At 39.9% G+C, this 18131-nt stretch overlaps 1 protein-coding gene across 1 annotated transcript in view; it reads left to right on the top strand.

Moving 5' to 3' along the window:
• LOC126095553 (probable cytochrome P450 301a1, mitochondrial) overlaps positions 1 to 18131 on the top strand; it is an 86386-nt gene that overhangs the window by 44505 nt on the left and 23750 nt on the right. Inside the window, exons 5-6 of the mRNA XM_049910331.1 lie at positions 6618 to 6819; positions 13307 to 13469. Of these exons, the coding sequence (XP_049766288.1) occupies positions 6618 to 6819; positions 13307 to 13469 (365 nt within the window). The remainder of the gene's footprint in view (positions 1 to 6617; positions 6820 to 13306; positions 13470 to 18131) is intronic.

The following is an 18131-nucleotide window of genomic DNA, read 5'->3' as shown; positions in this document are numbered from 1 at the left end:
ATTATCCCCACATATGTTAGAAATGTTGCTGGCCGCCTCCGCTGCCGTCACCCCTCTCTTGGATTCAAACAGAAGAATATGTCTGAAAGGTTCCGACTTTCTAGCCTCCTCAGCTCCAATCACTATCTCCAAATGACAAAATGACAATGTTGTTGTTGTTGTTGTTGTTGTTGTCTTCAGTCCTGAGACTGGTTTGATGCAGCTCTCCATGCTACTCTATCCTGTGCAAGCTTCTTCATCTCCCAGTACCTACTGCAACCTACGTCCTTCTGAATCTGCTTAGTGTATTCATCTCTTGGTCTCCCCCTACGATTTTTACCCTCCACGCTGCCTTCCAATACTAAATTGGTGATCCCTTGATGCCTCAGAACATGTCCTACCAACCGATCCCTTCTTCTGGTCAAGTTGTGCCACAAACTTCTCTTCTCCCCAATTCTATTCAATACTTCCTCATTAGTTATGTGATCCACCCATCTAATCTTCAGCATTCTTCTGTAGCACCACATTTCAAAAGCTTCTATTCTCTTCTTGTCCAAACTATTTACCGTCCATGTTTCACTTCCATACATGGCTACACTCCATACAAATACTTTCAGAAATGACTTCCTGACACTTAACTCTATACTCGATGTTAACAAATTTCTCTTCTTCAGAAACGCTTTCCTTGCCATTGCCAGTCTACATTTTATATCTTCTTTACTTCGACCATCATCAGTTATTTTGCTCCCCAAATAGCAAAACTCCTTTACTACTTTAAGTGTCTCATTTCCTAATCTAATACCAACAGCGTCACCCGACTTAATTCGACTACATTCCATTATCCTCGTTTTGCTTTTGTTGATGTTCATCTTATATCCTCCCTTCAAGACACCATCCATTCCGTTCAACTGCTCTTCCAAGTCCTTTGCTGTCTCTGACAGAATTACAATGTCATCGGCGAACCTCAAAGTTTTTATTTCTTCTCCATGGATTTTAATACCTACTGCTTGCTCAATATACAGATTGAATAACATTGGGGAGAGGCCACAACCCTGTCTCACTCCCTTCCCAACCGCTGCTTCCCTCTCATGCCCCTCGACTCTTATAACTGCCATCTGGTTTCTGTACAAATTGTAAATAGCCTTTCGCTCACTGTATTTTACCCCTGCCACCTTTAGAATTTGAAAGAGAGTATTCCAGTCAACATTGTCAAAAGCTTTCTCTAAGTCTACAAATGCTAGAAACGTAGGTTTGCCTTTCCTTAATCTTTCTTCTAAGATAAGTCGTAAGGTCAGTATTGCCTCACGTGTTCCAGTATTTCTACGGAATCCAAACTGATCTTCCCCGAGGTCGGCTTCTACTAGTTTTTCCATTCGTCTGTAAAGAATTCGTGTTAGTATTTTGCAGCTGTGGCTTATTAAACTGATTGTTCGGTAATTTTCACATCTGTCAACGCCTGCTTTCTTTGGGATTGGAATTATTATATTCTTCTTGAAGTCTGAGGGCATTTCGCCTGTTTCATACATCTTGCTCACCAGATGGTAGAGTTTTGTCAGGACTGGCTCTCCCAAGGCCGTCAGTAGTTCTACTGGAATGTTGTCTACTCCGGGGGCCTTGTTTCGACTCAGTTCTTTCAGTGCTCTGTCAAACTCTTCACGCAGTATCGTATCTCCCATTTCATCTTCATCTACATCCTCTTCCATTTCCATAATATTGTCCTCAAGTACATCGCCCTTGTATAGACCCTCTATATACTCCTTCCACCTTTCTGCTTTCCCTTCTTTGCTTAGAACTGGGTTTCCATCTGAGCTCTTGATGTTCATACAAGTGGTTCTCTTATCTCCAAAGGTCTCTTTAATTTTCCTGTAGGCAGTATCTATCTTACCCCTAGTGAGATAAGCCTCTACATCCTTACATTTGTCCTCTAGCCATCCCTGCTTAGCCATTCTGCACTTCCTGTCGATCTCATTTTTGAGACGTTTGTATTTCTTTTTGCCTGCTTCATTTACTGCATTTTTATATTTTCTCCTTTCATCAATTAAATTCAATATTTCTTCTGTTACCCAAGGATTTCTACTAGCCCTCGTCTTTTTACCTACTTGATCCTCTGCTGCCTTCACTACTTCATCCCTCAAAGCTACCCATTCTTCTTCTACTGTATTTCTTTCCCCCATTCCTGTCAATTGTTCCCTTATGCTCTCCCTGAAACTCTGTACAACCTCTGGTTTAGTCAGTTTATCCAGGTCCCATCTTAAATTCCCACCTTTTTGCAGTTTCTTCAGTTTTAATCTACAGGTCATAACCAATAGATTGTGGTCAGAGTCCACATCTGCCCCTGGAAATGTCTTACAATTTAAAACCTGGTTCCTAAATCTCTGTCTTACCATTATATAATCTATCTGATACCTTTTAGTATCTCCAGGGTTCTTCCATGTATACAACCTTCTATCATGATTCTTAAACCAAGTGTTAGCTATGATTAAGTTGTGCTCTGTGCAAAATTCTACCAGGCGGCTTCCTCTTTCATTTCTTAGCCCCAATCCATATTCACCTACTACGTTTCCTTCTCTCCCTTTTCCTAAACTCGAATTCCAGTCACCCATGACTATTAAATTTTCCTCTCCCTTCACTATCTTAATAATTTCTTTTATTTCATCATACATTTCTTCAATTTCTTCGTCATCTGCAGAGCTAGTTGGCATATAAACTTGTACTACTGTAGTAGATGTGGGCTTCGTATCTATCTTGGCCACAATAATCCGTTCACTATGCTGTTTGTAGTAGCTTACCCGCATTCCTATTTTCCTATTCATTATTAAACCTACTCCTGCATTACCCCTATTTGACATTGTGTTTATAACCCTGTAGTCACCTGACCAGAAGTCTTGTTCCTCCTGCCACCGAACTTCACTAATTCCCACTATATCTAACTTTAACCTATCCATTTCCCTTTTTAAATTTTCTAACCTACCTGCCCGATTAAGTGATCTGACATTCCACGCTCCGATCCGTAGAACGCCAGGTTTCTTTCTCCTGATAACGACATCCCCTTGAGTAGTCCCCGCCCGGAGATCCGAATGGGGGACTATTTTACCTCCGGAATATTTTACACAAGAAGACGCCATCATCATTTAATCATACAGTAAAGCTGCATGCCCTCGGGAAGAATTACGGCCGTAGTTTCCCCTTGCTTTCAGCCGTTCGCAGTACCAGCACAGCAAGGCCGTTTTGGTTATTGTTACAAGGCCAGATCAGTCAATCATCCAGACTGTTGCCCCTGCAACTACTGAAAAGGCTGCTGCCCCTCTTCAGGAACCACACGTTTGTCTGGCCTCTCAACAGATACCCCTCCGTTGTGGTTGTACCTACGGTACGGCTATCTGTATCGCTGAGGCACGCAAGCCTCCCCACCAACGGCAAGGTCCATGGTTCATGGGGGGGGGGGGGGGGGGGGGGAAATGACAATATATGAAGTAAAGTAGCAACAGTGAACTACAAATAAAAAATGGCAATCCATAAATAAACCAATAGCATCCGGAATACCAACAGGCAAAACAGAAACGGTACCAACTTATTCACCAAAGTAATACATAATAATCAAGGGAAACCACTTGACAACTTCGGTTGCAACACTGGGATTAGAATTAGAGAGAGAGAGAGAGCAGTAGAATATATTTTGTCTGCGAGAAGTACTGGTTTTCAGAATCTTCATGATTTACTAGTATTCTTTATTTTGGCATTCTTTCTCCTTTCCTCCCAGCTTTATCATGTTGTTTAGCTCTGTTTTCTTTTCTGATGTCTAGAGATTCTGTTGCTCCCGTTCCTCTTTTTGTCATTTTCTTGTAAAACCTGAACATGTTTAATTTTTGTTCTGAGTTTTTTCCACTTTCAACATTTTCATTCGATATAGTCATATCTTATAAGAATTTTGAGTTTTTGTTGAAATACGGAAAAATGTGTGTTCTAAACACTCTTCACACGTTTAATTCATAAAAGCAGCTGGGAGAGTCTTGGGAGCAGTATTGTGTCAACAATACATTCAAATAGGTCCAACTTTGTTTATATCCAAAGATATAGATAGGCGATTTTTTCCATTCCCCTAATTCTACAGTAACTGTCCTTCTCCGCTGGGCAACAAAATAAAGAAATTTATGTAGAAGAAATACAATGTCAGTTACTGTCTTTTGCTAGAAAAAAGGATGTATTAATCTCCCAGTGAACCTCTGATCACTGCTTATGTCACATCAGCTCCTAAAGTTTGATATCCTGATTGAACCAGTTTAATCATTCCGACATATTCTGTGATATTTATAGAGAATACTCTACAGCATTTGCGCCACTCATGGCGCTTCTTTGAACGTTACAAATGATTAACAAGCCAGGCGTAAATAAATCGCTGCATTTCCAGCAGAATTCCTTTTTAAACACTAACCACAGCAGAGATGACAGATCTTCCAGAATGGTTACCATGGAAGTGCGGTCGTGGAGGGGCCCCACTTAATTTTTGCAAAAAATGTGAATGTAGGCTTCAGTTTAGACCGGCACTTCCCCTCCAGCGCTCGGTACTTCCCCTACAGCACCTTCCCCAATCCCCCACCACTACCGCTCTCCCCATGTGTGCCCTGCTGTCTGCACACCTTCTGTGCAGGCTCTACTTCCACGTAATTGGGTAATGACAGCTGTTCTAACTTACAAAATTTTACTCTCCCATTTCCTTAATAATGTGTCGTTTAATGCATTTCGGCATATTAAACTTTTTCTGAGTTGATTTTCTTTCTGTTTGCATTTTACTTCCTCTCTTCTTCAGCCATCATCAGCCACTTTTTGCCCCTATAGCAAAACTCATCTACTACTTTTAGTGTCTCGTTTCCATATCTAAGCATTCCCTGATTTAATTCGATTACATTCCATTACAATTGTTTTACTTTTGTTGATGTTCGTTTTACAAACACTTTTTAGTACACTATCCAGTCTGTTCATCTGCTTACACAAGACCTCTTTTGCCTCTGAAGGAATTACAGTCTCATCAGCAAATTTCTGAGCTTTAATATCTTTTCCATATTCCTCCTTGTTTTTCTTTACTACTTGCTCAGAGGATTGATTAACGTCAGAGATAGGTTAAACGCCTGTCTCTTTCCTGTCTCAACTACTGCCTCCCTTTCATGTCCTTCGACTCCTTATAAATGCAGTATGCTTTCTGTACAAGATGTACATAACGTTTCGCTCCCTGCCTTTTATCTTCGCTTCCTTTAGAATTTCAGATAGTGTATTCCGGTCTACATCGTCGAATTTCTTTAAATCTACAAATTCTATAAACGTAAAATTTGTCTTTCTTCAACTTATTTCCTAACATAATTTGTAGGATCAGCACTGCTTCTCATGTTCCTACATTTCTCTGAAAGCCTGACTGATACACCCGATGCCGACTGCTACTAGTTTATCCATTATTCAATAAATAATTAGAATCTGGATTCTGTAACTATTTCTTAGAAAACTGATATTTTCGTAATACATTTACCTTGTTTGGAATTGACATTATTATCATATTCTTGAAATCTGACAGTATTCCGCATGTCATGTTATCTTGCACTCCAGGTGGAACAGTTTTCTAACGACAAGCTCTCTAAAAGATCTTAATAAGTCAGAGGGAATTTCTTTTATACAAGAGATTTGTTTACAGTTAGGTCTCTTAGTGCTCTGACAAATTACTATCGCGGTATTGCATTATCTCCCATCTCCTCTTCATCCACTTCCTTTTTTTTTTTCCTTAATACTACCTTAAATTCATTTCCCTTGTATAGACCTTCTACATACAGGGAGTAAGGGATCTAAATCCGAATATCTGTAGTGACGTTTACATGTTGAATAAAATGTGTACGTGCTGTAGTTTGTAACTAATTTTACGTTTTTTTTCATATAGTTCAATAATTGTCACCTTGTAAAAACAGGTGACAATGAATGACTATATTTGTAAAAAAACACATAGGTGGAAAATACTAATTATTTTTAAATCTTGTTTGACAAATTTATGTTACAGTCAAATTACTGATGATAATGTGAATGATACCATGGTGTAAAATTCCTCATTCGTCTCTGCTCCGCTCACATAGTTTTCTTCCTGCATCACATGCTTGCAATGCCGCCAGGCAAAACACAATCTCGCGGTGGGCAGTACTCAAAACAGTTTGGCTCATCAGTGTGCGAGGGGCTCTCAGAGTAGTTAGCATTTTAATCACCTTTATATTTGTTAAGCCAGAAATAAACTTTAGATCAATTATTAAACTTGGTTTTCAGTTTCAATTTTATGTCTCTTTTTGGTACTGCCGATACATTAGTTTCAGTGCTTTCATTTTGGTAATTTCTGTGAAATGCAAACAACTTTTGACTCGCTACTGAATAAGAAGTTAGATGATGCAACGGCTACTGAGTGCAGTTCTGCCAACTTAGTTCTCTTCCGACAAAAAGTCGAATCTCTAAATTTACAATGCTACAAAACTGCCTTACATAATGAACAGACTGTGTTATTTGAAATATTACTCTTTCTGTACGTATCCCGTCCTGTTTCGGTTTCCAACACCAAAATCCCAACTAACCCCTCTAAATCTGGATAGTTGGCAGCGCTGCTTGTGTGTCGGCAGGCATTGGCCGTGTGGCGCTGGACGTCCGCCTCGGCTGTCTCCGCCCAGACCTGCCGGCGAGCTCCGAACCGCAGCAGATCATCGACGCGGCCAAGTTCGCCCTGCGCAATGTCGCCATCTTGGAGCTCAAGATGCCCTTTTGGCGCTACTTCCCGTCAGCGCTCTGGACACGCTACGTCAACAACATGAACTTCTTCGTAGAGTAAGCTTCCCACAAAACAACATGTAACATTTCCAGCTCTTGTAGGCATCGTTACTTGACTGTCAATCGAAGCACCCTACGTATAGCAGCAGGAAGCTGTTATTACAATGCGTTGGCAGGTGTATGCCATCAGGGAAAACTACACTCGAGGGTTTGCACATGGCACCATAGTTTGGTAGGCTCCTTCATTCAGGTGACATGGCAAGGTGAAACAATCCTACGCTGTGATCACGGGCGCCCACAGAAATTTATGCAAGAGATCTCAAGATTCTAAAATTACCCACCAGGGTAGCTGAGAGCGCTAACGCGCAGCTTCCTGGAGTCAAGTAGGCGCGCCGGCCCCAGATCGAATCCGCCCGGCGGATTAACGACGAGGGCCGGTGTGCCAGCCAGCCTGGATGTCGTTTTTAGGCGGTTTCCCACATCCCGCTAAGTGAATACCGAGCTGGTCCCCACGTCCCGCCTCCATTACATGGCTCACAGACATCTGAACACATTTGCACTATTCCTTGGATTACACTAGCCACAGACAGTTGGGGTACACTAATTCCGTACTGGGGGGTTCAGGGTGACGGCAGAAAGGGCATATGGCCACCCATAAAACTAACCTTGCCAATTCCGTTCTAACCGCGCCGATCCTACGATTGCTGCGGGACTATGGCGTGAGCGAAAGAAAGATCTCAAGATTCTAAAATTACCATTTTTGATATCAGAAAACTTGAGAAATTCCAACTGATTATACACAACAGGAACCAGCAAAAATGTCACGGATTAATAAGGCTCAAACTTAAAAAACAATAAATAAATATTAAGAATGCTTATTCAATACATAAACCGTTGCTCGCTTCCCACGCCCGGGTTCCCGGGTTCGATTCCCGGCAGGGTCAGGGATTTTCTCTGCCTCGTGATGGCTGGGTGTTGTGTGCTGTCCTTAGGTTAGTTAGGTTTAAGTAGTTCTAAGTTCTAGGGGACTGATGACCATAGCTGTTAAGTCCCATAGTGCTCAGAGCCATTTGAGCCATAAACCATTGTTTGCTTATAAAACTTCGTATCTGACCACGTAAATGGATTTACTGCCTTGTTTTCATGCCTTACATTTTTTGAAGTCGACTGGGCTAATTGATTTTCAATAAAACGTGTTTTGAAAGCTACATTTTGGGATTACTCGGGTGAAGTGCAGCCCAGACCAGTAAATTTGCGAGATTGATGTTGGAAACCCCCCAGAAACCACAAATTTTCCTCAACAATAGACTCTTAAGAGCCAGAATCAGGCCCCTCTTTCCCATTCGGCAATCTGGGTACGTGCCCAGGACCCCCGCGATTGATAGGGCCCCCCCCTAGTTACTGCCAGATCGCCAAACGATAACCAATATTTATTACCGAGAAACGAATTTATTTCTAAAAAATCGAACGCTAATGACTGACTACGATACCTACTTGCTTACAGGTACAGTAGAGCGTAGATTATCCGAAGTAATTGGGGGACATGGGTGTTCGGAAAACTGATTTGTTCGGATAATCGAAAAGTACATGTTTATTTGCCAAAAAGAAGTACTGTACAGTAAATTTATTCATAAAAACAGGCATCTCTTTTAGTATTACAAAGTAACATACAAAGGCAACTTCAGTAGGAATATATAGTATGTAGCACAGTTTAGTAAACAAAAATATATACATATTACATACGCATTTTGCATGAACAATACACACAGTATACAAAATTAACGTCTAAAAAATCCTTTATTTTGGTCTGTCTAAGCAAGCCTACACGCTTACAAGCACCTAAGTCACGTACTTTTTTCATTACAGATATCTGAAACTGGTCACTTTCATCTTGGGCTTCAAACCATCCCAAGGCAGTATCTAAACAAGTGAACGCCTCAGAAGCTGTTGGTATACTTTCATATTCACTTTCTGGAGCACTGATTGATGAGATGCTGGCGACTTCATCTTTATCAGCGGCGACGTTTACAATCTCGCTGTCCTGCATGATTTGGTGTCCTGGATCTGCATCATCGATATTCATCCATTCATGAACGTCTTCTTCATCACATTCGTGGCAATCTATTTCTTTTAGCACACCGAGAATTTCGGACATATCATTCTACTCATTTTCAATCATACCTTGTGAATTTTCTTCTGTGTCCAAAATTTTATTCCAGGCTTTCTTCAAATTCTCTTCCTTGACACTATTCCATGCTGTGCTGATCATGTAGGACGCGTCTTTCAAGTCAATATTCTTATGATTTCTTAAGAGACTTTCTTCTCCATTCTCATCTCTTTCGAACAATAACTTACGCAACAATTCTTTCCTGTAATATCGTTTGAAAGTCTCAATAACGCCTTGATCCATGGGCTGTAATAGGGAGGTTACGTTAGGTGGAAGAAATATTACCTTTATGAACTTGTCTTTTTCGTTTAAAATATCACATGACGGATGAGTTGGTGCATTGTCAAGGAGAAGTAGTGTTTTCTCCCTCTTCCCATTATTTAGCTGATGAGCTTTTACAGAGGGTAGGAAAACGTTCAGAAACCACTTCATAAAAATCGTACTCTCCATCCAGGCACTCTTTTGTGAGGTGTACACAACAGGCAAGGCTGACATATTAACGTGCTTGAAACAACGCGGTTTTTTACTTTTACCAATGACGAACATAGGCAGTCGGTGACTTCCAGTAGCATTAGCACAAGCCAAAGCTGTAATACGGTCCTTGCTTGTTTTAGGACCAGGTGCTGCTAATTCATGACGTGAAACAAGAGTTTTTCTCGGTAAAGCTTTCCAGTTAAGTCCAGTTTCGTCAGCATTGTAAACGTTTTCGAAAGCATAATCTTCTTTCCTTAATACGTCCCTTAGTTTGACTTTGAAAGAATCAGCTGCTGAAGAATCAGCCAACAGTTTTCCTCCCTGTATTGTAAGCTCACGAATGCCGTGACTTGAAGCGTTTTAACCAGCCCGTGCTCGCTTTAAAGTTCGAAGGCCCTCCAAGTTTTTTGTTGAACTGCATTGCCTTCTCACACAGAATGGGACATGAGATAGGTTCTCCTTCCGATCTCTTTTGTGTAAACCACTTGTAAACAGCATCATCTAGATCTGTGTTAGTGGCGAGCTTCGTAGTTTTACGGTTTGTTGATTCATCAGTGGAATCAAGCATAGCTGTAAAATTTGCTATGCTCGTCTTTTTCTTTTTTTTTTATCCGTAATTGTCGACTTCCCCACCTTATACTCATTTGATAAAGTGGTTGCAGATTCACCTTCTTCTAACCTTTTAATAATCTCGTACTTGTCCCTCATAGAAAGGACAACACGTTTACGTTTAAGCATTTTGTATCGCCAACTTCACTTCTTCACGCAGCAGCACACAAGTGGCAGTAACAAAGAACAGAAGGTGACTGTCTGCACCGTGAGAAGCTCTTCTTGGGGGCGCGCAATCCTTCAAACCGCGCGGAGCGTCACGCCTCACTAAGCTGGCGCAGCTGTTGCTGTGAACAGCTTTGATACTGCCGCTACTTCTACTGCCAGTGCCAAGCCGACAAAAGTGTGCTGATTGTTGAAACACAGCGACTGGCGGCTTGGCCGGTCAGCAGCGCCTTGTGAAGGCCCCATTAGAAGCAATGTTCTGCCAGCAGTGGCCCAGTGCGGCGACTACTGTGGGAAACTTGGTCTGGGGGTGAGGGGGATGATGGACGGTAGGGTGGGAGAGTAACAGGTGCGAGCGAGTACACAGTTCGGTTAAGCCGTCGTTCGGTTAACCGACGTTCGGATAATCGACGCTCTACTGTATTAGCTTTGCGCAGTGAACAGTTCTATTCGCTCCGAATAGCAACGTCAAATTAAACTTGATCGACTTAAATACACCGACTAGACGATTGGGAATTCCCCTGTATTTGTCTGCGGTACTGTAAGGTTTGTTTCGTTTGTGGTTGTTAGTGACTGCGCTCTAAGATATTCGTTGATCAAATCGTCGTTTGCCTGTTTTGTTTTGTGTAAGCGATTATTTTCGGTGTAAAAATAAATCCTGAATTATAACATAAAATGTCGAAACGGTCATAACCTAGTTGATCTGCAGAAAGGAAAAAAGCTGTACATCAGAAGGAAGTAATTGAAAAGTTACCAAAATTAACAGCATATTTTACTACTACTACTACTGGAGCAACTTCTGTAAAAAGCAATCACATAATAAATCTTCCACATGAAAAGTCGTGTCGATCACAAATTGCGGGAATTTCTGAATGTTCATGTTCTATGCAAGTTTCAGATTTCTACCAATTTAGGGAAAGAAATTGAATAAAAAAGCGACCGCCCCTGTGACGAAACTGCAACAACTTCGGTGACTTTACCATCACCGGTAACTGCGTCAGTTGAACAACAGTTTTCCAACCCAGAAGAAATATCACATGATCCTGTTGACTTTTTACATGAAAATCTTACAGAAAGAAATCGCGAAATTTTGATTCGTAAGGAACCTGTATATTTTCAAAATAAAGATTCTAACTTTTTTGGGGTATCCAGAACCAACAAAGATGACAATAAGTCAGTAACCAGGTATTTCAACAAAGCATTATTTATTCGAAAATTAAAGAACAATCAAAGCATCGAAAGAAAATGACCGTTGACCTCGCCTTCCGAAAACTCTCATTTTTTATGAGTGCCAGCAGAAAAAGGAAAAGAAGTTAATATATGAAGATTGTAGGGGAGGGGGCAGCAAATTTTATGTCACTTGTGTGGAAAAATGTTCTCGAACTAGCCATAAATATGCAAGCTGCAACTCATGTCGGCCAACAGTAGCTTATAAAGATCCAACATCTCACTTTTCACTGCCATGGGACATGTTCAAGGCCCCATCCAGGAACTTACAAGAATTATTGTGGTGGTTCAAATGGCATATTTTAGAACATTCAACCTAGGATTACAATCTATTTAACTATGTCCCTACAAGCACATGAAGGAAAGTGGCTTGGTCCCCAATTTTTCCAATAAGATGATGAATTTCTGGACACTGTCAAAGCCTGGCTGCAGTCTTCTGTACCACAGCTTAATGAAGAGGGAATTTACCATCTCATTAAATGCTTATGTCATAATGACAATTCTTTACAGAACTTATTGAAAAGCATAGTTTTATGATTTTTCTAATAACTTTATTTTATCTATTTGAGTGCAGTATTTGATTTATATCCTAACAGAGATTATATTCTGAATAGCAGGCAGAATTCATATTCTCAGCCCAGAGTAAAGACTGGCACAAACTCTTTACGTCTGGCATAAATAAATGTTGAATCACACACTTTTGCCTATAAAATTAGTAACACACAGCAGAGAATGTATTAGAGCTCATTAGGGTAGTGGGTAATCTAGGTAGTAAAAGGGAACATTTTTAAATTGAATCTTCCTTCAGGTCAATCCACTTATTCAAATGTTCAGATGTTTATCTGATGGTCAGATCCAGAAGTACTGTACCAAATCTAAAACATACAGTGGCTTTTATAACAACTCATACTTGATATCATTCCTCTTTCTCATGACCAAAGCACTAACACTAGCAGGTGCATTTCTTTGATAAAAGATGCCTTTTTTACAGTTCAGATTCTTCTTGTGTATTTTTTGCAACCAGTTAGTCCAGAATACTTCAGTAACATGCATTAGCTAATGTTTTGCCTTTTTCAAGGTAATTAATAACAAGAATCTCTTTCTCGTTTCAGAAAATATCGGCCTTAAATGTTCCTGTCACTAGCTTCTACCCCCTCCTTTAACTGTGGGGATGTTCTTCATGAAAACCATGTTAAAGAGAAGTACTGCCACCCAGCCACACATTCGTTCTAAATGAAGGAGCAGATTTCTTACAAACTTCCATTATCTTTCAATCAGTTTCAGTTGGTGCTTAAATTGTTCACAACAGAGAATTTTATGGCAAAATGGTATTTTAGTATATTTATAGAGTGAAAAACACACATGACTATTTGAAAAAGACATATAAACAAAAATATTCCCTAGCTAAAGATAATGTCTGACTTTCATAATTGTGAAATGTTTACCAATATAACTGATTTGTTAGTCCTGCCCCATGATCAGTCAAACTCAATAACAAAGCACAAAATAACAAAGTATAAACAGTGACTAATACAGTTGCCAGCAGTGAAGCATTAGTTATTTACAACTGCAATCTGCTCTGAGCCATGTCCACAGCCGAAATACTCAGTCTCTCTGGTAGGTAGTACACATTAAAAATGAACAGTTTGTCCAAACTACAGTAAGCTGATCAACTGTAATCATGGTTAATTGCATGAAACAAGCACCTTAATTCAGACCAGTTCATTTCATCATCATTATCTTCTTCTCTATTATTTTTAATACTGTTCTCTTATTCTTGATGCCAAACAATTATGTTAGTATGATAATGTTTTTTCTTGACTTTAATATCTAGTGCATAGTGATGCTATATATTCAGAAACACATATAGATTTCGATCAACAAAGTTTTGTTTTATTTTAGGGTGTGCACAAAGTATATAGACCAAGCACTGGAAAGACTGAAAACAAAGAGTTCCATGCATGAGAGTGACCTATCACTCTTGGAGCGTGTCCTTGCCAATGAACCAGACCCCAAGACAGCCTGCATCATGGCACTTGATCTCATCCTTGTGGGCATTGATACAGTAAGTATGACATAATCTGTAGTATTATTTTACAGACCCCCTGCAGAATCCATTATCTAAATTAAGATATAGGTTCAGACTTAAAACTTATAGAGACTTAACATTATTTTTTGACTGATTGTACTAACTGAGGACACAGAGTTATTGACATGTAGTTCTGGGTTCTTTGTCAGATTAAAAACATAATGAGTATTGAAGGTCGCAGTGGAAAGATTAGCAAATACCTGCCATTAGACCAAAAACATTTAGTGATCTAGAAGTAAAAATAATACTAAATGAGTTATCTGTCTACAATGGTCAAATTTCGACAGTAAAATATACTGTTCACTTAGGTTCAGAACATAAAAGAAAAGTGTGTTGTAATAGGATCATAACAAATGATTCAGACTCACTGTTTTGATGGTCTACTGGTAAGAGATTAATAAATCCAGATGGTGCCAGTGAAAAATTTGGGAAACATATCTTATCACCATACTGAGCCGCGATATCAACTGAAACCAATCACATCACAATTTTACAGAAACATACATAATTTATGGGATTGAAGTATCTTTCAACAAGAAAAGCAACTCCTCCCTACTACAGCATACACTGTACACACCCTCAATAGACATTATTTTCAAAAATATGGCATCTGGGAGATAAAAAAAGTTATTATGTATATAAAAAGTGATAATTCTTCTGGCTACAATGATGCTTCTAGCAGACACCTTGATTAAGACACCCTCAAGTTATGGTTGTTGGGCTTTGAGAAAGGATTCTTTACATAGAAATCCAAACCCAATCACCTGACAAATTAACTGCTAGCAAAGCTGAACCACAAAAAGTGCCCTTTGCTATACCCAGTGATTGACTGTGTAGGATACAAAATCTGCTATGGGTAACCAAATTTTCTTGTCATTAATAGCAAAGATCGAATCATAATTGATAATAGTGTGATGACAACCACTAAACAGTATTGTCTTTGGTGATGTTAAGATCTTGGACTCTGCTCTCTTTGTCTTTGTGTCTGCATGCCATTATGAGCTGTTCAGTTTATTGTGCTTCTACATTTCATTAAAGATTTTGATACTAAATTGCTCGTCATGGTGATTTTCACCCTTTATCATGTGTCTTCATTAGGACATTAATTACGACATTGTTGATCCCAACAATGATCACAAACATCATTTGCAATGCCTACAATACTGATTTCTACTTTACCATGGACTGACAATGTTGCTATTTTTTGTTGGACTTCTACATTTGTCAGTTCTACAACTCACCTTATCTGGATGAAGTGTGCTGGAAGGGTGAGTAGTGTGTATTTTTGACCCAAGTGTGTATAGTCCTGGATCTGTTCTACATTATTCTGATTGTTGTTTATTTGTGTATGTGCACCTTACTAACTATGACTCCCACAACATACAACATGTTGAACTCTGTGATATCCCATCACTTTGTGCAAACTGGAGGAGGAACAATTCCACCCTTATGCTACTCAAATAAATGCACTAACCTTACCAGCTGCACAATGGCACACAAAAAGTGCACCAGCTACACTGCTTTCACACAGTGTGTATGTTCTGAATTATGTTGCTTTGCAATGTGCAATATACTTAGCCACTGCTGCTCAGCAGCCTGGGATCTGTGCATTGCTTGCCTTCTACAGATACCATCTGCTCTTTGGCTCCATATATTCTGACTCCCCCATTTTTGCATTCTGCAGTGATGGGTGTACCTCCTGCAATGGTCAACTGTGCTTCCATGCCTCCCTATCATGTATCCTCAGTCCTCTGACATGGGCCTTGGGCTATGCATCGCACCACGTCTGTCTTCTGTATATTCCTGCAACACTACCTTCAATGACCATGGTCATCTCTGCCACACTGGTCTTACTACATTCTTATGCCTACAACATTGTCCTTGGGCAACATCTCACTTGGACACTAGCAACTGTCAACCAAGATTTTGCTACTGCCAATGCTGTACTGCCTTCACTGGTCACAACAGCTCTACCTCCTATGCCAACACCTATGCAAATGGTTTTATCCAGCAGGTTTCCTAAATTGATTCTGTTGTTGAAGGACAATCCACATATGTGGTTCACCTTGGCAGATAACATCTTTGACCTTCATAGTATTACGGATGAAGATTCCAGTTTTATTTGCCTAGTTGGTCATTTGAATGACCACACAGACCTTATCAGTGACTTGATCCTCTCTCCACGTGCCCATCAGAAATATTCTGTGGCTAAAACTACTGTTATTGAACATTTGTTGCATCCTCCTTCTAAGGTCTTGCAGCACATTATCCACAACGAGAACTTAGGCTCTAAGTTCCCATCCCAATTTTGGTGGCACCATCATGCTTCGGTGGATGTTGACTTCATACCAGACACTGTGTTGTGAACATTGTGACTCATTAAATCCCCATATGAATTGCAGTTATAATTATTGCCACATGCTTTTGATCCACTGGAAACTGAGTTATACCATATGGATCAAGCTTATAGCATCCTGACCACAGATATATGTTTGCTAGTGTTAATGGTTGTTCAGGTGATAATGTTGACTGTTGACACTACGGGCAATACCACCCCCCACCCCCCCCCCCCCACCCCACATTACTCCACTTCACTCAGTTGTTAGAGTCTGTATGAGAGTTTGCACAGTTTTCTGGGAATGCAATGGAAATTCCCCTGATAAATACAGAAATGCAGAGGAGAGAGTGGATTGGTGGAAAGAGTACATTGAAGGCCTCTATAGGGGGAAGATTTGTCTGATATGATAGTAGAAGAAACAGGACTCGATTTAGAAGAGATAGGGGATCTGGTATTAGAATCAGAACTTAAGAGAGCTTTGGAGGACTTAAGATCAAATAAGGCAGAAGGGATTAGATAAAATTCCATCAGAATTTCTAAAATCATTAGGGGGAAGTGGCAGCAAAATGACTATTCACATTGGGGTGTAGAATCTATGAGTCTGGCGACATAACATCTGACTTTCAGAAAAATTTCATCTACACAATTCTGAAGACTGCATATGCAAGAATTCACACATTCAGCTTGACAGCTCATGCAACCAGCTTGCTAATAAGAATAACATGCCAAAGAATGGAAAAGAGAACTAAGTATGTGTTAGATTACAATCAATTTGGCTTTAGGAAAGGTAAAGGCAACAGAGAAGCAGTTCTGACTTTGCAGTTACTAATGGAGGCAAGATTAAAGAGAAAATGAGTCACATTTTCTTAGGATTTGTCAACCTGGAACAAGTGATTGACTACGTAAAATCGTGCAAGGTGGTCAAAACTCTGAAAAAAATAGGGTTAATCTATAGGCAGAAATGGGTAAATAGGCAGAAATGGGTAAATACCTTGTACAAGAGCCAAGAGTGAATAATAAGAGTAGAAGATGGAGAATGAAGCACTCAGATTAAAAAGGGTGTAAGGTAAGGATGTAATTGTTTCCCTCTGCTGCTCAAGCTAGGCATCAAAGAATCAGTGGTGGAAATGATAGAAAGGTTCAAGAATGGAGCTAAAATTCAAGGTGAAAAATATCAATGATAAGGTTCACTGATGACATTGCTGTCCTCAATGAAAGTGAAGAAGAATTTCAGGATCTGCTGAATTGAATTAACGTTCTAATGACTACAGAATATGGACTGAGAGTAAATCAGAGAAAAACAAAAGTAATGAGAAGTAGATGAAATGAGAACATTGAGAATCTTAACATCAGAATTGATGGTCAGAAAGCAGACAAAGTTAAGTTATTCTGCTACCCAGGCAACAAAACAACTAATGATGGATGGAGCAAGGAGGACATCAACAGCAGACTAGCACTGGCAGAAAGGGCATTCCTAGCCCAGAGGAGTTTTCTAGTATCAAACATAGGCCTTGATTGGGATAGATATTTCTGAGAGTATATGTTTGGAGCACAGCATTGTATGGTAGTGAAAAATTGACTGTGGGAAAACCAGAACAGAAGTGAGTGGAAGCATTTGAGATGTGGTACTGCAGGTGAATGTTGAAAATTAGGTGGACTGATAAAATAAGGCATGAGTAGGTTCTGCGCAGAATTGGAGAGGAAAGGAATATGTGGAAAACACTGATAACGAAAAGAGACAAGATGATAGGACATGTGTTAACACATCAGAGAATGACTTCCATGGTACTAGAGGGAGCTGTAGAGGGGAAAAACTGTAGAGAAGACAAGAGATTGGAAAAAAAGAAAGAAGTGCTGAATCAGTCCTTCCAACAATCATTTCTTTTCTATTTCTTCATGTATATTTCATGCAGCCAGTTCATCTTAGCTTCCCTGCACTTCCTACTGATGTTACTCCTGAGTGACCTTTATTTCTGAATTCCTGAATTTCCCTGAAGATTTCTGTACATCCTTGTTTCATCAGTCAACTGAAGTATTTCTTCTGTTCCCCACGGTTCCTTTGCAGCTACCTTCCTTGTAACTATATTTTTCTTTCCAACTTCCGTGATAGCACTTTTTAGAGATATCCATTCCTCTTCAACTGAGCTGCCTACTGAGCTATTCCTTATTACAATATCTATAGCCTCAGAGAACTTCAAGCACAACCCCTCATGTCTTAGTACTTATGGATCCCACTTCCTTGTACATTGATTCCTCCTGGCAAGTCTCTTAAACTTCAACCTACTCTTCATCACTAGTAA

Source organism: Schistocerca cancellata, chromosome 8, assembly GCF_023864275.1.
Source record: "Schistocerca cancellata isolate TAMUIC-IGC-003103 chromosome 8, iqSchCanc2.1, whole genome shotgun sequence".
Lineage (NCBI taxonomy): Eukaryota > Metazoa > Arthropoda > Insecta > Orthoptera > Acrididae > Schistocerca > Schistocerca cancellata.
This window is presented reverse-complemented; position numbering and strand designations above follow the sequence as displayed.